The sequence below is a fragment of the Doryrhamphus excisus genome, chromosome 12, assembly GCF_030265055.1.
Source record: "Doryrhamphus excisus isolate RoL2022-K1 chromosome 12, RoL_Dexc_1.0, whole genome shotgun sequence".
In the NCBI taxonomy this organism is placed as follows: Eukaryota; Metazoa; Chordata; class Actinopteri; order Syngnathiformes; family Syngnathidae; genus Doryrhamphus; species Doryrhamphus excisus.
The window spans coordinates 3450001-3472126 of NC_080477.1; the positions used below are offsets into that span (position 1 = coordinate 3450001).

The 22126-nt window shown below is 43.6% G+C and overlaps 2 protein-coding genes across 7 annotated transcripts in view; one reads left to right on the forward strand and one right to left on the reverse strand.

The window, feature by feature from the left end:
- The window catches only part of phkb (phosphorylase kinase, beta), a 71279-nt gene extending 69480 nt beyond the window's left edge, over positions 1–1799 (reverse strand). For 2 of the 6 annotated variants that reach the window (XM_058088777.1, XM_058088774.1), the window contains exons 1-2: positions 1715–1799; positions 1–24 (exon numbers count right to left, since the gene is read on the reverse strand). The exon at positions 1–24 is cut by the window's left edge and continues 81 nt beyond it. Coding sequence is in view for 1 of the 6 variants with exons in the window: in XM_058088773.1 (XP_057944756.1) it covers positions 1715–1778 (64 nt within the window). In the remaining 5 variants the exon portion in view is untranslated. The other 4 variants (XM_058088775.1, XM_058088773.1, XM_058088780.1 and 1 more) reach the window with 4 other exon arrangements.
- Positions 1800–2177: 378 nt separating this feature from the next.
- Positions 2178–22126, forward strand: part of itfg1 (integrin alpha FG-GAP repeat containing 1) — a 111268-nt gene continuing 91319 nt past the window's right edge. The window contains exons 1-6 of the mRNA XM_058089432.1: positions 2178–2494; positions 2592–2676; positions 2770–2900; positions 2997–3054; positions 3152–3229; positions 3355–3449. Coding sequence (XP_057945415.1) covers positions 2317–2494; positions 2592–2676; positions 2770–2900; positions 2997–3054; positions 3152–3229; positions 3355–3449 — 625 coding nt within the window. The 5' untranslated portion in view covers positions 2178–2316. The remainder of the gene's footprint in view (positions 2495–2591; positions 2677–2769; positions 2901–2996; positions 3055–3151; positions 3230–3354; positions 3450–22126) is intronic.

Below are 22126 nucleotides of genomic sequence, written 5' to 3' on the forward strand. Positions count from 1 at the left end.
CGCCCTCTCAGCTAAATCACAAATCTACGGCAGGAGGTAGTTAGTAGCACACGTTAGCATTCGGACACATGCATGAATTAACATGAATCACATCCCACATTGACGATGATGATGATGATGATGATGGTTATCACAGACAGCAGCATGCAAGAAAACAGAAACCTGTCGAGAAGAATTCTACCCAATCACCACTAAGTGCGATGATCTTGCTACAATACGTTAAAGCTTTTAAGGCAAACATTGGCAGTACAACAGTGATGCATTATCGGATGTAAACCAATCAGTTTGATTCATTTGCATTACATACAGTGGAACCTCGGTTTGATTCCGCTATCGCATGGCCAAACATTTTGCCTAACAAACCAGTCCTAGTCCTAACTTGTAATCGAGTGCCTAAACAAAGCATTCATTTCCCTTAGAGTTGGGACAAAACAGACAGATTCTGGTTAGGGAATTATAGTCGTCCCTCGCCACAATATTTGTCAAAATGTATGTATATTTCAGCTAATCTTACATATTTTTGGCCTAAATGTAGCATTTTCATGCATTAAAATGGCATTAAGAAGACGCATTCAAAGGTGTTGATGATTTGTTGTAGTCTTCACTCGTCACTAGGTATCAGTAGTGTTCCTGTAATGTTGGCTGAGACACACAAGCACCAGACTTGATGGCTGGAACAACAGCTGGAACTCAACTTTGAACCCCTGAGGTCACGCTCTGTCTACTCTGTCTACTTTGTGGAATTCACTCATCACGGTCGGTCTGGAGCCAATTAACACCATAAACTAGGGATGATTGCATTATCAATAATTAATGTGTAGGTCTGTGTCTGACTCCTGGCTTCCTGATGGAGAGCTGTTCATGGCCCCGTCCACGTAATGAGGTGTTCAAGCACGCAATGACGTCATCATAAAAACCGAGGTTGCACCGTGTTTGGTGGAAGTAGGTACCTTGTAGAGCTGTTGGACGGTAAACATTTGTTGCATTGTTGAATAATATGTTATCAGACATTTACAACGAAAACGGTTCCCCACTTCGCATATTCTGTCAACCCCAGATTCATCCTGAGAGATCAAATATTAGCAACAAATAAGCCATTCATTCATTCATTTTCTACCTCTTATCCTCACGTGGGTCACGCGTGCTGGAGCCTATCCCAGCTGTCTTCGGGCGAGAGGCGGGGTACACCCTGGACTGGTGGCCAGCCAATCACAGGGCACATACAGACAAACAACCACTCACACCAAACTCACACAAATACAAATAAGCCAATTCCATCCAAATTCAATAAGTGTGCATGATTTTGATTGACTGAATGGCTATTGAATATTGCTGTTTCTCCGTTTATAAGTTGTCTACAGACTTAAGGGAAGTGCTTGTTCTATCTCATGTTGACAGAAATGCTAGTTGATGTTTTCTCGAGTTTTACTACACAATCTTCCTGTTGCACAAGCACCTGAAAGAGTCACCGATATGACACCATGCAATGTTTTATACGTGCACATTGGAAGCAATGTTCAATCACCTTTGCTGCAGAGGAGGTGAGAAGATCTTAAAATAGCCCCTAAATGCTGCAGATTTGAACCTCTGACCTTTCATGCTTGGACCGCCGCCTCCGCATGCAGCCACCTTTAAACGTGGCAAGGGAGGGCAGATAGAGTCCAGAAACGGTACAATCATTGTCAGCAGACGTGAAGTGTAAACGCAATCTCACCTGATCTTTTTGACCGGGCTTTGAATTCCAGGAGTTTCCAACTGACATCTGCCAAGCTCGCCATGTTTGCAAGCTGTCAAGTAATCTTGTTTAAACCAAGCGTCAAGTAGAGAATTTCAAAATAAAACTAAATAAGCGATCTTAAATATTAATCTGTGGAGCAAAGTCACCATGACCTTCAATTAACGGGATATACGAATTAAAAAATGAAAAATGAATTTGAAATTGTATTATATCTGCGCATTTTGCACACTCTTTAAAACCACTAAACCTTAATTTTCATAGCCAGGCAACTATTTCCGGTATAAAGATACTAACTTCCCAATCCTTCCACCGCTGTAAACAGTGTAATAATACGAACACGTCACTGACGTAAACACGGAAATGGAAATATATCACCGATTTACACACTTGGGCGAATTATAACGTACATTTCACCCCAGCTTCCAGTGTGAATAGTTTAAAGGTAGTCTAGATAACCATTTTCTTTTATCCTGTTATGTGTCGGGAAAAGTATAAAACATGGCCATATACTCCTGCCGTAAAGGCGTGTGCCGTATTGCAGTGTGTATGTTGTTGTCAGACGCCGCACCTGCTGCAGGATGTGGCCGTTTAACTGGGTCGTTTTGGCGTTTTTGGTACCGTTCGCCGGGAAGTCCAAGACGCTTGCCCTTCAGGATGTTACGACCGACCTGTTCGGTGCCGAAAACAACGGCACAGTGGCGGCGTTCGGTGATTTCAACGCCGATAAACAGACGGACATCTTCATTATAAGGGAACGTAAGTCCCACTTGCTACCATGATATCGGCGCATTGACTCGAGCGTGGGTAATATTTAGCACTTGCTTATTAATAATTATGACTTGTTGTAATTCAGAGTCTGAGCTGGTGATCTTCTTGGCTGACTCCAAAGCACCTTACTTCAAACCCAGGGTGCACATCTCCAAAGGCATCCTGCCAAGGTGATTGTTTACATTGAGTTCAATGCGGCCAACACGGTGCTCAATATGATGGAGATTATCTCATGTTAATATATTGCCTTCATCCTGTGGCAGTGATACTGTCCTCACCAGTGTGGTCCCTGGCGACTATGATGGAGATTCCCAGATGGATGTTCTCCTCACAGCTCAGATTAACTTAATGGCATCTTCTGTTTTCATCTTTTGGGGCGACAACCAGACATTAGGTATGCGTAATATAAACTCTCAGGTCACCGCTTGGTTTAATTGCCGTTTTATTTTACAAATATGGACATTTATGGTCGCTGTTTGGCTCTCCGCAGACACAGACGGTTGGATCAGGCTGAACAAAACCTTCAGAGATCAACCTCTTGTCATGGAGTAAGTATAATAATTATTAAGAAAGCCGCTTCTCTGTCATAAACTGCAGTTTTGTTCATGTGTTTTTAATGGTGACAATCTCCTACCTTTCCTGCAGCTTTAACGGCGACATGATCCCAGACATATTTGGCGTGACAGGGCAGGCAACCACAGAGTATTGCTCTCTAACCAACAGGTGAGCGATGGCAACACACCGGAACCTCTCGGGTTCATCCTTTATTAATGACACCAGCGATGTATGAAGTCACATTGGACCGCATTCTCACAGAAAATTTCTTGGCCTTTTCCTCTCCTTGTTAGGATGGCGGTGTGTCAGAGTGCTCTGAGTTCACCCATCAATATGCGCATCCCTCACGCCAACGCCTTCATTGACCTCAACAAGGACTTAACTGCTGGTAAGTCCGAGCAAAGTTTACAAAATGTTTCAGATAAGGTTATGGACCGTGAATGCTGTAATTATAGTCGGGGCAAAACCACAAATGGGACATGATCCTGATCCATCATGATCCATACATCGTCATCCATCCATACAACCATACATCCATTTGTAATTTAATTTAAATATTTTTTCAATGAAATTATAAATTATTGGAAATACTATTATACATTAAATTGTTTAAAATTATATATTATATAAAATATTTGAATATTTATATGTTGGAATATTTTCAGATAATTTAAATGTCATACAAATGAAGATTAAAAATCGTTTATTTTAGTAATTCAACTTAATAAGTTTCACTATTGACAGGGTGGCATATTTCAGGAATGTGTTTCTTTAAGGGAACCTATTATTATTCTCATTTTCTTCCCTTCGTATTGAGTTGTGCACTCCTGTGGAGCAGCTACACACCATAATCCGCGCAGAAAGCTTTCTAGATCTTCCAGAATCTACACCTATTCCGGCTGTAATTCCTTGGATTTTTGTTTTAACTTATTCCACCCACGGCCCGCCTCCAGGCACGCCCACTCCGCTGTGACTGGTCCCACTCAGCTGGTGTAGCTCGTACCCGGGCACACCCATATAAGGAAGTCAACAGCTGGATGGATCCAGTAATTTCTCACAAGGCGCACTGTGATGTCACAGTGAAACCAAGCGTTCAGCGCCCAAACGTCTTCCAGGGCTCGCTTCCAAATGTGTAAACATCATTGTTTAACACGACAATACAATATTTTAACAACATTTATAGGTCAGAAAAGTGGAAAAAAGCATATTAGGCCCCCTTTAATATGTAATTGCTCCTCTTTCTGTGACATTTGGTGGTTGCAAATGTACTGGCACTAATAATTAGGTTGATACAAAATAAGAAAGAGCACTCATTAGGTGCCACAAATATTGATGTGTGGATCGATACGGAAATATCAATACGTCTGATATTAGCTTGCAGGCATTAAAATCCATTCAGGGCTCTACGTTAAAAACAAAAATGACTTGCCCATGGGGAATCCTTAAGGTGAGAACTACTTGCCCGAACTTGCCCCATGTAAAATGAAAAGACTGCCATAATGATATCATATATCAATATATGCTGATAATTCATCAGATAATAGTACTGATGCATTGTATTTGGAGGAATGTCTGAAAATTTGTGGAGATGTATGTTAACATGGCAAGCCATGCTACCTTACACATGGTAGTCATAGTAAGCAGTGATATTTATAAGTTGTGCACCACAATGAAACATTTGACACATTTGTGTACTAGTAAAGTGTTTTTAATCCAGAAAAAAATGCTCAATGGTCAAACAATAATTTGTGAAGCAAAGGTGAGAAAAATACACAGAGAAATGAAACCGCTAGGTTTTGTAGCTTGTGCAAAATCAGCACTTGGTATTGGATCTAATGGGTGGTGTTTCATTGTGACCACTTCAAATTGTCACAGCAATGTGATTCACTCACCTGTGCCATCATTTGATTTGCTGCCGCTAATAAAATACTTGTTTAGGAGACACTGGTTCATCACTTTTTGGTGTTTTCCTTCACAAGTTGTTGAAGAATTAGACGATGTTGGCAGGGACGCCATGATAGATGTTTTCCTAGTAAAACGATCGCTGATTGGTTGATCGCGAACAAGAACGGGTGTGGGTAAAACGCGGATTGTGGATTACGGACCGCGGTCTAAAAAAACGATTCTGATTGGTCCATTTCAAGATTTGCAAGGATTGGTTTGCAAATTACCACCGGAATTACGCAGTCCGTGTTTTACCAACACCCAACAAGAACCGCTTTAAAAAAACTCTTGGCAGTACGGCATGCTAAAATGCACTTGCCCGACGGGAATATTAATGATTGGATTTACTTGCCCGAATTTTGTTTTAACTTGCCCCGGGCCATCGGTACAACGTTATTGTCGAGCCCTGCCATTCTCAAGTCAAAATATCCATACTTTTGATATTTGAGTCATTTGCGGTCGATGGAGATCAGAAACATTTTAGTTCCTGTAGAGGTTTTTACTTTTTTAGTGTTTTATTAGAATGGTTTCATTATTTCATTTCTTTTTAAATGTAAAATACCATTTCTCATTTATTTTTCACGTATCACAACGGTACGGCAAGTGTAACACGCATGACTTTCACACCCAGCAGGTGAGTAGCAACGCTTGAAAGTGCAAGCAGAGCTAGATAAAGCTGCTGGATGCTGACCAGGCATGACACTTCCAGTGTGGCTACTGCCATCTTCACTTAATTAAAACAACACCTGGAGGTTGACTACAGCCACAGCATGTTTTTTGAGCCCCACTAATCAGGCACCCATGTCTGTGTGAAAGTGGCCTGCCTACAGCAGGATTACGATGCAGCCTGGTGGAAACCACAGCAGAATCCCGGCTTAATCGGCGTCCCGTGCGCTGCGAGGGCGGGATTTAACGGCTGTGTTGTCTGTTCGTGTCCGGTTGAGCAGTCGTCCAACCCGGCAGCCGGTCAATAGTCGCCAATCCCGGCATCACTGGCGGGAACAAGCAAAAGTTTGGAGACAGTTTCACACCCTAATGAGTTGGCTGAGATGTGTCTTGTGAATATTCAATATTTCACGGCATGGATTTGCCGTTATTTCTTATTGTGGAGGTTCGCCCGCGTCACACGCAGAGCTTAGCCGTGTCCTACGTTTGCCTTGCCTTATTTATCTCCACAATACAAGAAAAGTCATTGTGGAGATGGAAAAAAAAAAACGAGCGCTGAGATGGAAAGCAAATTTCCTGTGGAAGATTACGAAGCGGCACGCGAGCTGACTCACCGCAATGGTACGGGCAGAAGCATGACTCAGCGTCTCCGCTCCTCCATCTGGGGCGGGGGGCACAAAACAATAGCGTGGGGCCTGGGGCTAATTGTTATTGTGGCGTCTTATTCAAATATGTGTTTACTTCCATGGTTTCCATCTGAGTCGACGGTGCACTGGCAAAGGCGTCTATTTGCTTATTTGACTTATTCATCAGAAACCTATAATGGCTTCATTTCATGAATAAATGAGCTGAGGAAATGATAATGGAAAAATGATTTTAACTGTAAAAAATTATGATCTGGCCATTGTCTTAAGTGTTTTGCAAAGTAGTTGTCCTGTAAGTATAAAAGATGCGATCATTTGACTTTTGGACCATGTTTTTCTCCCAAAAACTAAAAAAGTGATTTGAACCATTGAGTTTAGCGGCACCACTTCACTTTGGACCCATTTAATCAGGGAATTGTGTGTGTGTGTGACTGAGTTAAAATGCCGCTACATTGTGTAACCTTCTGCACGTTCCACTCCTCCACGCTCTCTCACGTCCTCCTTGCTGCCGATACATGGAAGAGATCCGTGCCAAGCTCAAAAGCACTTCTGCCACCCTGTGGCTTAAAACCGATGCATATGAAACGTGACCTCTTGTGTCTCTTTTTGCCTGTCACGCCGAAACAAAGGTAAAAGATATGAATGTGGGAGCGAGCATTCGGGTTTAAAAAGGGTAGAAATACGCCTTTGGTATTGAACGAGTTCATGCTTATTTTACAGCCTCAACTGTGAATGTGAGAAGATACCTCGAGCATCTACGCGTCTACGTGTCGGCACGGTGCGCCTGAGAAAACAGCAGGACTCAATCAGGAGGCCAGAAACCCAAATTTAACACGAGGGAAAGAAGTAGCCATTTTCTTTCACTTTTTCTTGTTCTTCACTCCTGTCTCTCTGTTGGCTAAGTGCGATGCTGTCACTTATACTTAGTGGCTAGACCCCCCCCCCCCATTCTGTCTGGAGACTAATCCTCATGTTTAAGGTAATCATGCAGGATTTAGCGATGTCGTACGCACTGCAGGTATCTTCCCGTGCCGTGTGGTTTTTAGCCCCCGGGGCTGCCGTCGTTTTAACCTGCGCGCATTTTAATTTCTCGTCTGTTTAGGAATGAATGCAAGTCAAATAAATGGCGCTTTTGTGGCTGACTCTGATCCCGCCAGCAATAGTTTGCTGTTATTAATATTTCATGTGCCTCATTGCAGATTGCGTTTCGCATCAATTACTTTTATTAACCGCCGCAAAGCCACAAGTTCCCCTGTCTTCAAACTTTCATGTCTTTTCCTGTTTTGTGAACTCGTCGTTGTTGCAAGACGAGCTGTCATCTCAGTAATTCACAAACAAACAGTCCAATTATGGAAGTCATTATTTGGTAGGATTACACAAAAGTCAACATAGTTTGGCTGGCGCTGCCACCGAGAGGCAGGTACTACTAACGCGTCCGGATCAAAATGTTGGAGTAAAACATCTTAGTCATCTTGTTAATCGGTCATTACCACACAGACGAGGGCCTTTGGTCATGAGGGATGCCCCCGGCCACACAAAGACAAACGATACACGGCACACTGGAGGATTTTTGTTACGGGACACGTGCTAATACGTGCCTGCCTGTGTCTGTAAGTAATGTGCAACTATAACCACACGGTACCTTTGTGGATGAAGAAATTTGGTGTTTTAGTGTCATTTGGACTCTAATGGCTTCTATTTGAATTCTTTCCTGAATACAAAAATGAAGTTTGGGTGTTAAAATGCAGCTTTTTGATATTTGTCTACATTTTCTGGTATGTCCAGGTGTCATGACGCGTACTAAAAGTGCCACTTATCCTCATTAGGCTCGCGGTTATATGCTGGAGCCTATCCCAGGACCCCTGGACTGGGGTTATCGTGTCCACCATCTACCTAGAGTAAACCTATTTCAGCTTCTGCTTGTTTCAGATACATACATGGATGTTAGCAACTTGGTGAATTGAATGTTGTTCGGAGTGGCGCCATGACGCTTAACGTTTGCTCTGACTATAGCTTGACCATCAGTACTCTTCGGAAATAGTCGGGAAAATACAGTACGTTCTTTTATACCATTCTTTTATTACATTTACATTTTATTTTAGCGCAGATCTGTATAAATAGACAGATTGAGAAATTGATTTGCACGTTTTCCAGTTAGCGTCCACTTGCATTCAGAGCTAAGTGAGGCAATAGTCTTTTAGACGCTGCCTGGGTGAATAAAAACTAAAAATGTATGACGGCTGGTGCTGACCTTCAAATGGACTTTAGCGCCCTCTACCAGACTGGCGTTCAACTGCACCACTCATCAGCCTTCAGCTCAGGAGAAATTGGCCTTGGTGGAGGTCCGCCCTCCACCGTCGGTCTCCATTCCACTACATGAGCTTCTAGTTGTTGTGTTTTTTATTGGCTGCTGCTTTAGATGCAGCAGGGTTCTCCCATAATGCACCATTTTCTTGTAATACCAGCAATTAGGGTGCCTTAAAGGTATCCTATTATGCAAAACGGCCTTTTTAATGTTGTTCTGATACTAATATCTGTCCCCGGAGCCTGTTCATGAGCGCCGTGACAAAAATCCATCTTCTTCCTCACACACTTTTGTGAAAAGACACTAGTTTTGGAAGTTGCGGCTTTTCATGGAATCATAACGTAACGTAAAATGCGTCTGACCCACCCCTCAATGAGATCGGGTCGTGTATACGAGCAGTGAACTGTAAAAGGAGGCGTCGGCGTCCGTGCAGACCTGCCAAAATGTACAGATGTATAACACCCCACATTCACTTTGACTCTGCCATATGCTCGTATGCCCTCCATGTTGTTTCAGTTTCTGTTTCAGCTTCAGTCTGTAGAGTACAGATAAATACGTGGATGTTAGCAGGTTCTTAGTATTTAAAATAGGGGGGGGGCGTGACTGAGAACTCACTGGACGATGATGATGCTTCTAAAATGTGAGTGTAATGTCAGCACGTTAGCAGCACTTAGCGATGCTAGTGTTGCTAACACTGTCCTCCTGCACCAGTCCTTAATGTTACGGTGTTGGATGTGGTATTTGGCTTATGTCAAGTTGGACAAGTGCAGGGGGGTTTGGACGGCGCTGAAGGCCTTTCTGGGGAGTAAGAGCAAGAGAAAAGTTAATCAGCAGTCACTCACGAGACATAAATTCTGTCAAATATGATTATTGAATATTAGTCCAGAGAAGGGCTCCTAAAACGGAGACGCTCCTCACGGATCCTTAACATCGTTTGGAGGGGGTGAGGGTGTTTTAGTGAAGTGCCACGAGTCCATTTTCAATCCAGCGTCTCGGCTGTTAACGGTCCCACGACGACGTTTTGTCCGAGGCCGCCGCCTCCACGCCGCCAGCATTCAAAAGTCTGGAATTGTTTGCTAGCCGGTGTCAGGGCCTCATTTAATGTGAGGATTGGACTCTACAGCCCACTGACCTGCCGGCTACTTTCTGCGCACGTCTTGTAATTTCTTTCTTTCTTTCTTTCTTTCTTTTTTTTTACAACGGGGCGCCTCCAGTCTTCTACTGCACCACAAAAATATGCCTTTTTTGTCCTTCTCCCATTTTGTGACACTTCCTTCTGTCTTTAATAGTGCATCCCATTCAGGGAAAATCCATTTGAGTTGTCCCTCAAAGGGCTGCGCGCTTCACTTTGTACTCTTGCAAATACACTATATGGACAAAAGTGTTGGGACATTCCATCTTTTGTTAGACGGATTGAGCAACCTCTGTCCAAAATGGCTTGTAAAGATAGACTATGGCGTTTCTATGACTATGGCACGCCTGAAATATTGGCCAGGTGGCGCATCATCATCATCACCTCGAATAAATAAGCGCCTATTTCTACATGTCACTATTTCTAAAATAAGAATGTGTTTGAACTGGAGTAGGGAAGAAGGCCAAACAAGCCAAAGATTTAACCACTTCCACACTGAACCTTTTTTCTACTTGATCTCATCCATCTCAGCCGTGGCATTACGGCTCGGCTCTGCTGGTTCAGTAGCCGGTCTCCATGCAGCGTGAAAGGTGCCGAGTGACCACAATGCCACATCTAACTTTTCTTTCCATGTTTCTTGCCTGATAAAATGCCATAGTCAGCCCTGAAATAGCGATACAGCGAGGGAGCGATATTGGAACCACAATTATAGCGAGGACGACTGTTTACAGAGGGTAGAAGATCCTTGGAGAGATCTTTCTTGTATATAATTGGATATTGAGAAGAAAACGGGCTGACCTCAAACAGACGCCTGGCACTTCTGCAGTTAAGTAAACATGCCTGGGCCCCAATATGTGCCTCGCATGTACGGTCGCATCATTGGCGTGTTGTCCACGTAGTGTATTTCCATAGACCCAGTGGTTGTGTTGGGCTTCTAATGAGCAGCGGCATCCCAAAGGTCGGGTTCCACACAACAGACATCTGACGTGAGCAGGTGCTTCAATCGCTCCGAAGATTCAAAGCCGCAAAAGCCGAACGGCAGCGGGAGATGTCCTTATCGGCACGCCAACCCGCCGCAGCCATTTTGCATCAATTCAGAGGCAGCAGCAGCCAGCAGCGAGCCATCAAAAACTACCTGGGGGGGGGGCAACGCTTGTAATTGCACCTTATAGATTCCATTTTGGGGGGTGGAGACAATCCTGGCATAATGACCCATCGCTAGGCAACGAGGCACGGAACCGCACAGTGCAGCATCCAGTCGTGGTGGGTAGTGAATGATTTGTGAGTATTCAAGGATGGTCAACAACTAGATTGATCCGTTTTGGACTGTGGAGAGAGACTTTCTTAAATAGCGGCTTTGGTAAATCCAGTAGATGAACAACCACTGAGCTGCAGGTATGGCGTTTCCTGCATTGTCACATGATTAGTACGTTTTGACAATATTGCCCACTAATTCACTGCTGGATGATTATTAGTTGTCATGCTGTTTTATATTAGATTAGATTAGATTCAACTTTATTGTTATTGCTCATGTCACTTGTACAGGGCAACAAAATGCAGTTAGCATCCAACCAGAAGTGCAATTTTTTATAAGTACATTAGTATGGACAGATCTATGTAAATAAAACTATACAGGCTATGACTATAATACAGTGAGGATATGTACAGGGATATAAATGACTATAATATGGCTATTGTAGATTATACAGATTATAAACAGTATGGGTATGACAATATATAATAACAGTAATATACACAGTATTGCAATGGAGTGACTAGGGTATGGAAATGACTATAATATGGCTATTGTAGATTATACAGATTATAAACAGTATGGATATGACAATATATAATAGCAGTAATATGTACAGTATTGCAGTGAAGTGACTAGAGTAGAGTATGGTTATTGCAGATTATATAAATTATAAACAGTATGATCAATGAATCAACAGATAGTATATGTACAATAGTGCAATAGTACAATCGTGCAATGAAGTGATGGGGGAGGGCATAGGTCAGCGGGGGGATGTAAGTAGTGGAATGGGTGGGCAATGGGGGGCAGAGTTCAGCAAGGAGACAGCTGTTGGGAAAAAGCTGTTCCTGAACCTGGTGGTTCTTGTCCGTACACTCCTATAGCGCCTCCCTGAGGGTAGGAGGGCAAACAGTCTGTGTGCTGGGTGGTGTGAGTCTTTGGCAATTTGTGATGCCCTCCTGAGACAACGCTTCCTGTAGATGTCCCCAATGGCAGGAAGTGGGGCTCCGGCAATGCGTTGGGCAGATTTGACTACTCTCTGCAATGCCTTTATATGCTAAATACTTAACAGGCCTTAAGACTTGTAAGGTCTGGACGATGTCAAGCATTGACCTGTTGAGATCTGACTTGGACTTGTACCTCTGGACTTGAGACTTGGAAAACAGAGACTTCCTCCCACCTCTGCCAACCGATCACGCCATCGAATGCAACAACAACTAAGAAAATCATCCTTCTTCAAAGCCCTTTTCTTGGGTCTGCGTCACATCCCGACTCTGGCAAGTCCTTTCCAATTTGTGGTCATAAAATGTACTGCGATCGCTCCCCTCACCAGTCATGAAGGACAGCCGCCACCTTGCGTGCCAGAGCTCATCAGAAGGGCTGGAAATAATCCACTAAAGCGGCGTAGAAGCGATGGGAGGCATTTGTACAAACCGCCGGGTGAGCTGCTTTCGCAAGCGTTTGTCCAAATGTGATAACATCTGCAACACCTTGGAACTATTTCCAAGTTAAGCTCACTCGCGCTCCCCTGACGTCTTAGCCAGGCGCCGCTGCTGGAGAAGCCCTGGCCTAGTGTGGGTATGCACTGAAGATGCAAACGCAGTCCAAAGTTATTTCAGCTTCCACAAGGTTTTGCTGCAGAGCCAAATGTTTGTTTACTAGATTTTCAATATTTTGTGTGTGTGTGTGTACTCCCTAGATATTTAATTAGTTCACACAAATAGATACAAAGTAGATCCTCCCTCTTTGCCGCAACACCAAAAAGGTGCATCATGTACGCACGTACACACACACATATACACACTTATATACACGCTTATATACACAATATTCCATCCAGTGTGTGGAATCGGGCTTTGCTATGCTTGTTACAGTAGTCCTGTGAGCACTCTGTTCACACACATGCACATCACTGATGGTGTGTGTGTGTGTGTGTGTGTGTGTGTGTGTATGCATGTGTGTGTGTGTTGGGCCATAATCCTCTCTCCCCCCGAAGCTGCTGCACCTACGTTGTTCCCCCGTAATGGTTTTAGGAGATTATGTCTTCCGGGAATAGCACGGCTCCATTCTCTGCAGCGATGTTTTCCCGTGTTTTTGCGAATGAGCCATTTTGATCGATTGGGGCGGTAAGTCGAATTAGCTTGGAGACCATGTATTCACTTTGTGCCCTTCTCCGGATTATGCGAGTGTGTTAGCATGTTCACGCGGATCTCACCAAGAACATACGTGTGGAGGTATTGATATTCTGTTGCACGCGTGAGGTTAGATCATTGTGAAAGTGCGACAGGCGAGTGAAGGAGCCGGACTGAGCGTATTAATAGAAACCACCGCCATCATATTACGAGACGATGTTACGGAGGCCCAGCAGAGCCTCCTCGGAGAGAAACGGCCACGTCTCTCAAGTGATTTTTTTTTCCAGACCATTTAGAGTGGGCGGAAATTGATGTTGTATTTCACCGCATTAATAAGAACGCGGCGGCACCAGTGTCAGCAGGTGAGCCGGCGGCACAAATGCATTTTTTAAAAGGAAGTTTCATCCTGCCCCCGCTGACCCTCAAGTAACTCCACTTTGTGGGCCATGGCCAAGTTTTTGAAAATCTTGTTTCACAGTCTGCTGCCTCCTCCGCAGGAGGACAGGACCACAAATCAGTGGACCAAGCCTGCATGGGTCCGGGCCACCGAGCCGGGGAGGGCGGGCGCGACACGGAAGATGTGCGTGCCGCCGCTGCCGCTCGTTTTGAGCAAAAAGTGTGTCCGTTCATGTAAAGCATTAATATATGAATGACTTTTTAGGAGGCGGTTCGTTTTTCTACTTTGGAAGGAAAATTGGATTTTAAAGGGGCCCCATCTTTCATTTCTAACTTTTCAAACTTAAAGTACTGTACTCTTTCTACGTCAAGGGCGTCCAAGGTGACGTTCTAAACATAAATTTCAGGAGTAATTTTCCAAGAATAAAGTAAAAATATAAGATGTATAGATGTAATATAAAGAGAAAAAATTATTTTTACAAAAATAACGTCGATATGATGTCGTAAAAAAAATACATATATACTTTAATATGAAAAACAGATAAAAGATTATAAAAAAATTGGAAAAAGTTACAATGTTAGAAAAATAAAGTGAAAATATTATGGGAATGAAGTCATAATTTTGAAAATAAAATTTAGATGAAGTTGAAATAGTTGTGGGAAAATATCAGCAGAAATGAAAACAAACCCAGCTGTAATTGTACAAGAACATAATCAAAATATTAAGAGAAAAAACTCTGTATATTATGAGGAAAAATATAATTTAAATATTCAAGAAAAAAAAACATTTTTGAAGTCAGAAAATTAGGGAAAAGCTGTCATTTCTGTAAAATTAGATTGAGGGAAGAAGTTATGAGATTATGGGAATAAAGACAAAGAAAGAAAATGTACCAAGATCATTTAAAAAGAAAATTGAAATATTTGCAACAACAAAAAAAGCTGAAATACCGAAGTTGATACTAATAATAGGCGTTCTCCTTTTGGACACCCTGGTTCTACGTGACATCATCAGGTTCTTTTCATTTCTTTTTCAGTTATTGTTCAGTTCTTTTCATCATTTCTCCTCAGCTACCATAGCTTGTTAACAAGTACAAGAACTTGACGAGATTTCCACGATGTCACAACTTAAGGCCCAACCAATGAAGTATTCTCTGAAAGGAAACTCACTGGGATCATCATAAAATATCATTTGAACCCCCCCCTGAAATGAGCACAGCCCCCACGGCTTGGGGACCGCTTTACTGTGTTCACACTTGGTTCCCAATCGGGCATTTGTTGACGCAGCCTACTCACGATCGCTTCTTCTTTTACCAATTACTGCAGGCTGAGGCACGCTATCGTCACCCCACACGCTATAGAAAAAGGTGAAAAAACAAAAAGGATAAAAACACGGCGGCAGTGTTTATTAAGTCTTCAGAAGGATGAAATCGGAATAAAAGCCATTAGATGCTGAGAAGAGGATGACAAGCAAATAAATAGCTTTCTCCTTTCTAAGACGACGGAGACATCAGAACCGGGCTTGTCGGGGAGGATTCTCCAAAGCTCCACAGCTCTTGCAATGCTTCTCAATGGATGGTGTGCCTAATATTATGGCCTGGCCTCGTTCCTCGACCCACCGTGACGCTGGCGTGCCTCCAGTTCCAGACAAAGTGTCCGTTTCACTGGCGGAGACTCGTGACATTTCCCTCCAGAATGCCACGGGCCGGCCCTCGCCCGCCCGGTCGAGGCTTCATGCAGCACGGGCGAGGCTTAAAAGCCAATCGATGCCGACAGAACAACACGCAGGACGTGACTGACGGCTACGCGACTGTACACAAGCCGCGGCGCCGCCACATGCGCTCGCCGCCCTCGGCCTCCTCTTGTCGTCTCATTACTGTCAGCCTGGCTCAGACGCGCAAACACAACGCGCCAAGGTGACATTTGTGCCCCATAACAGCGATCTGAGATCAGTCGACATTCTTCACAACGTCTCCCCGGCAACCTCCAGGGGCTCCAGCACGCGACGACGTGTTTGTTTGTACTCCGTGGCTGCTCGCGCTGCGGCGGTATTTCATTTTCCTGGCATAGTGTCAGCATCACACACCACGCAACTCGCTAATGGGGCAGGTCAAGGTGTCCAAATTGCAGCCCGGGGGCCATTTGCTGCCCATAATAACCCAAGAAAAGGAAAACATTGTTCAAAAAGCAAAAAGAATGAAGTCAAAATATGAGGAGAAAAAGTTGTAATCTAACAACAATAACATCCTGATGACGAGGAACAATGAAAATATTGAAATATATAATAAAGTCGTAATATCAGAAGGCGCCGGCTAGTCCAGCTGCATAACGACATTCCAACTACGATTATTTGGGAAATGAAAAATACGCCACAAATGGGGAAGAAAAGAGCAAAGACCAAGACGATGCTGATGATGGCCTTTTTCTTGGTCACAGGGGCACTGAGGATCAAACCAGCAACCTTCAAGTTGGTTGACTCACCGGAGTGCACATTGGGTGTTCTTATGACCGTAAATGCCATTTGTGCCGCCTCCTATAGGTGTGGTCAAGGCATGGTAGCTTCCACGTAACACGTCTGTCGCTAAAGCTTGATAACCATGAGCGAAATGGTCAACGATGTGACATTTTGGCACATTTTCGACTTTTGACATTGAAATTTTTTCACATGACCGTTTCCTGCCTGTCACCCTATTGAATGCACATGCCAACCTCCATCCTTTTGCTTCCTTCTTCCCCCTTCAAAGCTTCTCTTTTGGCATCACCTCGGGATGCTTAGCGTAGTAACAGCTTGCAGCATGTTGACAGCGCCCATGTACAAGCGCACAGCACATCAGGACCTAATGCAGGAGTCGCAGTCGCGGCCTGTCAACTCCGGTCTGCACCGCCGTCTCGATGCACGTCTGCTGCTGCCGCGAGGCCTTTTAGCAGGTGTGCGGCTAGCATGTAACACGACTCCTCCTCCTCGCCCTTCTCGGGCTCAAGTCATGATTCACATGTCTCGTTTACATTTGTTTTAGATTTAGACAATTATGGAGGTGTACATCCTCTGGGGGACCGGTTCTCTACCAAAACCTTGTCCACTGGCAAATGCAGGTACCACCATGTACTCCACCCGGTAGGGTCAGTCGGGGGTCAATGTTAACGCATAAGAGTGCGACTGTGGTTGTTTTTAGGGGCATTCTTGAATTCATTATTAAATTGGATCTTTTATTGAGTTTCTCGTTCTCATTATCTCACGACTATTTTACCCTGCCTTCAAAAGACACTTTGACTAGTTTAACTTTTAACCAACTCCTCAGAGACTCTAATCACCCCGCCGCCCTCCTTCCTGGCAGGTAAAGTTCAGGACAAAAGACCAAAAGACGACCCCAAGCAAGGACGAGACAAGTGGAGGGTTTTTGAAATATGCCGTGCGGTCGGCCAATTAGGACATGTTGTCCAGTCTGCGCTGTCCAGCGCGCTGCAAGTCGTACGCCACGTTGGGAACTTAGCTGACTTCCCTCGTGAGTCGGTGCTGAACCCGAACTCAAATGCTCCCACTTCCTTCTGCAAGAGCACAGCAGCACTTGTGATAAGCTGCTAATTGGAAGCTTTGAAAGCACAAGCTGGCGGGATAAAATGACTGCACATTACTGAGCTGTGTGTATGTGTGTGTGTGTGTGTGTGTGTGTGTGTGTGTGTGTGTGTGTGTGTGTCGGAGAGCCATAAGAGTAACGGGGTGCTGGTGTGAGGAGAATAATGAGCCACATTTCTCTGCATTGTGTCTCTCTTATACCTCCCACATACTGCTGTGCTTTTATATCCAGTCATCTTCCCTCATGACTGCTGCTCATTCGGCCGTGGATGTGTTCTGCTCCGCCATGATTGTTTACATCGATAAGATCTGCCGTCAAGAACTTCAATGGTGTTGGTCAATGCTGGAAGAAGGATGTGCTTGACTATCTGGGAGGGGATTAAACGAGACAAAATGATGAAGAAGACGACTTTCGCCCCTCTCAAATTTAGGCCCCATATTCTAAAGTACTATTTTTCACCAATTGTACTTCAGTGTCAGTGGTCGTCAGTGCTGTGGTAAAGTGGACCAAACGTATGGTAACATTTGACAAAAAGTCATTTGTCAAACATTCAAACATTGCACTCACACAGCAAAGTCGAACTCAGTCAGTCTATTTGCTGGAGAAAAGTAAAATGATCCAACAAGTCCAATGCCTCTAGCTAACTGATAGCTTGTAGGTATTTTCAGATGTGTCGTGAAGCCTGCTGTATGTCAGTCGTGTATAAATAAAACTTACTGCTTCCACGTCTGTAATTGATTGATGAATTGTGGGCAGAGTGGCAGGTTTTATTTTACAATAGTTAGACTGCGATAGCGAAGAGTGTTTTTTTTTTTTTTGCAAAGCTATCCTCAGGTAAAGCTTCTTCCTCAAGAAAAGAAGCAACTCCAAAAGCGCCTCTTTTGAGGTGAGATGGTAGATTTTTGTCCTGTTTGGTTAAAACGTCATTAAGAAGTTACACATCCAACGATGTGGGGAAATATGGGCTAATAACTATAAAAGCAATCTTCACTCGCTAAATGTACTGCAAAAAACATACTAACTCCTTATTTCTAAAATTACAAATATTTAAACTTGCTGATATAGTTCATCTTCAAACAGCTAAAATAATGCATAAGGCTAAAAATAATCAATTAGCTAAAAATGTCATCCAATACTTGTCTACAAGAGAGAAGAAATATGATCTCAGGGAAGAAGTACATTTGAAACACTTCTATGCTAGGACTACGTTATGCTAGCCATAGCATTTCAGTATGTGGAATCAAACTATGGAATGGATTGAGTAAGGAAATCAAACAATGCACAACGATGAGCCAATTCAAGAAACAACACAAGCAGTTGATGTTTGCTAAATACAAGGATGAAGAGTCTTGAACCAGTCATGATGTGCTATATATATCACTATATTGATACTTACTATGGTACCCATTATGGCATTGTATGGTCATATCACCTTGTACTTCGGTACGTGACAAAAATTAAAAAAATAAATAAAATAATTAAATTATATTAGGAAAGCAGGAAGTGAACAAATGTTACAGCTACTGATTGTAAAAGTACCAGATGGAGGGGTAGGATTTAATAAGCTTTGCTTCTTCCTACTCCTTTTGGACATGTGGAACTGGGAACTGATTATGGGATGCAATTGTAATCTGATGCATGAATAAAACAAATTCCCATATAAAAAATAAAACCATTACCATGACTTATGTATCGTCATGCAATTTTAGTGTCAATCTACGCCAGGTATTTTTGTTCATCAGAACGTTGGTCATCGAGGCTGTAGTTTTCCGTGGTGCAGCACCGCACCGCATCTCGTTCGCAGGAGCGACTGTACGTTGATGCGCTGTGAATGTGGAGGGCGCACGGCATTACAACAAGCACGTTCCACCCAGCGCTCCGGCTGCTTTACATTTTTTTCACTTAACGCGCTCATCCAGTGACTCATCCTTGGTTCGGTCACAGCACCTCTTGATCCGCAGCCATGATGCTAACTGGCCTACATATTGCGGAAACACGCATGCCTGTGAAATACGGAGAAGCAGATACATTTCTGCTGTCTCTTCTCCTCAGTGTCAGAGTTCTCTTTCCCTGCCGAGGCTTAGCGCCTGTCTAGCACGGCCCTATCTGTTTATACAGAGGCTAATAGGAAGCCCGGTCTTTATCCCCACAGTGCGGCTCAGCAAAATGGAATAGAGAGACATAATGCCGCTCGAGTCAAACAGTCGACGGAGGCCCCTTAAATTGCCTCCAATCCCCTTAACAAATCTGATGGAGAGGCTATGAATAACTCAAGGGCCGCTCATCTCCCATGATTCTCCCTTCTCTTCTGCTGCCGACAAGTCAAAAGTGCTGTATCAACTTGAATTAGCCCGTCGTACGTCACCTTTGCAAATGTGGGAATATGGTTGAATGTATCATTTTCTACATTTTGACTTTTGTTGCCGTCCATCTTCATATCCGTGTCAGTTGTTCCGGAACAGGCTCATAAAAATGGAAGTCAAAAGAAGGTGATTCTGATAGTTGATTGAATGTACGCCTCCTTTTTCTGTTGGTCTCTGCATCACCGGACTGCACCACTAGAATGTGTTTATTGGCCAGGCTTGCGTATCTTATCAGATAGAGCTTTCTGCTGTAATAGATGCCATACACCAATTAACTGCCATCTATAGACTATAGACCAGGGGTGCTCACACTTTTTCAGCATGCGAGCTACTTTTAAAATGACCGAGTCAAAATGATCTACCCACTACAAAAATGCAAAACATCGATTTATTTTCAACTGTATTGAGGATTATTTGTACGTATCATAATATCCGTATAATATTCCATATCCGTATGGAAGTGATATGTTTTTTGCCTTTTTACTTGGTCCAGTTTTTGCCTTTTTACTTGGTCCAGCTCCTTCACTCATTTTAGTGACCATAAACTTTAGCGAGGGCTTTAAAATCTCGCAATTCGCCGACTAGCTTAGCACTTTGCATCGTTGTTTACGCATGAGCGGTGACCTAAAGGTCAAAATTCAGTTGTCATCTGATTGGTTGTCCTGTATGTCAATCAAGTAACGGCGATGGATGATAGGCTGACATCGTAAGTTCTGCTGCACTTAGAGACGTTGTTTGATTTGATTGGTCGCCCGAAGGGCAACATTCAGTTGTCATCTGAATGGCTGCCCTGTATATCAATCAATCGGCATTGATGCTAGGATGATATTTTTTTAATGTCACGCCGCGATCGACCAGTACCACCTCCGCGATCGACCGGTAGCTCGCGATCGACTTAATGAGCACCCCTGCTATAGACTATGCCAGACTATAGAATACACCGGTTTTTAAGCCCCACCTACTAAATTTGCAGCAACGATGAGTTGCACCTACAGGCTGCATGTTTGCACGTCAAATGGGATATTTCGATTAGCTTGTATACTTGATTTATCCCACAACAGTGACATTTAGAATATTTGGTACAAATAAAGATGTCACACCCAGAGATTGAACATAAACAGTAGTCCGCCATTGCTGTCTTCCTGCTTCTCTCTAAGACAGGGGTCCCCAACCTTTTTTGCACCGCGGACCGGTGTGATTTGGGTCTACATAGATGTAAAAAACAAGATGTACTGCTAGCTCAAATGGATTTCTATGACGACATCCTATCCAGTTGTATTATTATATCTATAGAGAGTAGGCAGGGATATTGGTGGTTGGTCAAGGGGCACAGGCCAAAGTTAATTTGGCCAGAATGCGGTCATTAATAAATTCTTTCTTATTTCTGTGCGGCCCGGTAGCAAATGCTCCATGCACTGGTACCGGTCCCCGGCCCGGCAGTTGGGGACCCCTGCTCTAAGAGACCAGATGTCTCTTTGAATGAGCTGCTTGGAAGCATACAAGATGTCACAAGAGCACGACGTGACCACTGATTAATGTTTATCCCATCTGGTCTCGTCTCGTTTCCGTGGACCCGATCTTGTGTATTGGGTGTCCCGTCACACCGCTAGCCAACAGTAACACTCACAGCAAAACAAAATTCCTCCTTGCTCACCTGCAGTCACCGCAGTCGAGGTACATTCCCAAGGAACAAGACCTATTTTAGCGTGGTCCCTGTGTTCTGTATCACTGCTCATTTTGATTTGGTAATTATGACATTTCACTTAATTGTTGGCGAATTTATTTTATTTATATTACTGACACTTTTACTCAGACACTTTTTTATATTTTTTATCAGAGCTCGACGGCTGCCACAGTGTGAGCAGAAGCTGTGGTCATTCTACACTCGATCAAACTTACTTACGATTTGTCAGATGAAAACCGGATTGCTGATATAACGCTTCAAAATGCAATATTAACATCACACTTTACTACTCCAATTCAATACTTCATGATTTTTTATGGTATTTTCCCTTTTAAAGGTACCGGCTCGGCCAACGTTTCAACAGTTGAACTTTTCTATAACATCCAGGTTTCTCAAGATGATGCAAAGCTAACGTTTGCTGTGTAGCATTCTGCAGTAAAGGGGTCTTCCCATGTAATATCTTGGACTTGGTATTATAATGCAAATGGATGAATAAAAGCCCCCCCACTATATTAAACATCGTACTTGTACTCACTATGCTAGCCTTGATTATGCCAACATGCAATCATTCCTTTAGCGTACAGGGACATGTTGATTGGAGATGATTGCACTGATCACAACCCGCAGACAAAAAGGAAGCGTCGGCATGATCTGCTATTAATGTGCTGTAAGTGGCTGCACGGGCGCCGGCGTTGTTTGTGCAGGCTGCTCATCATGCACGCGTGGGCGGGACCGTTTACCCTTTCAAGTGTCATGAGAGACAAAAGAGCCGATCTGAGCCGTGCGACACGGGCAAAATAATGAAATGATTATAGACTGCCTCTCACCGCAGTTAAGAGATTTGTTGTGATTTGTTTGGTAAGTCACTTTTTTTCAGAAGCTGCTGGCCTTGTCGCATCAATCGCTCTCTCCCACCGCCGTGTCGCTCTTTTGTGCTTCCTCCGTTCCTCCGCTGCAGCCATTGCTCCAGCCTTC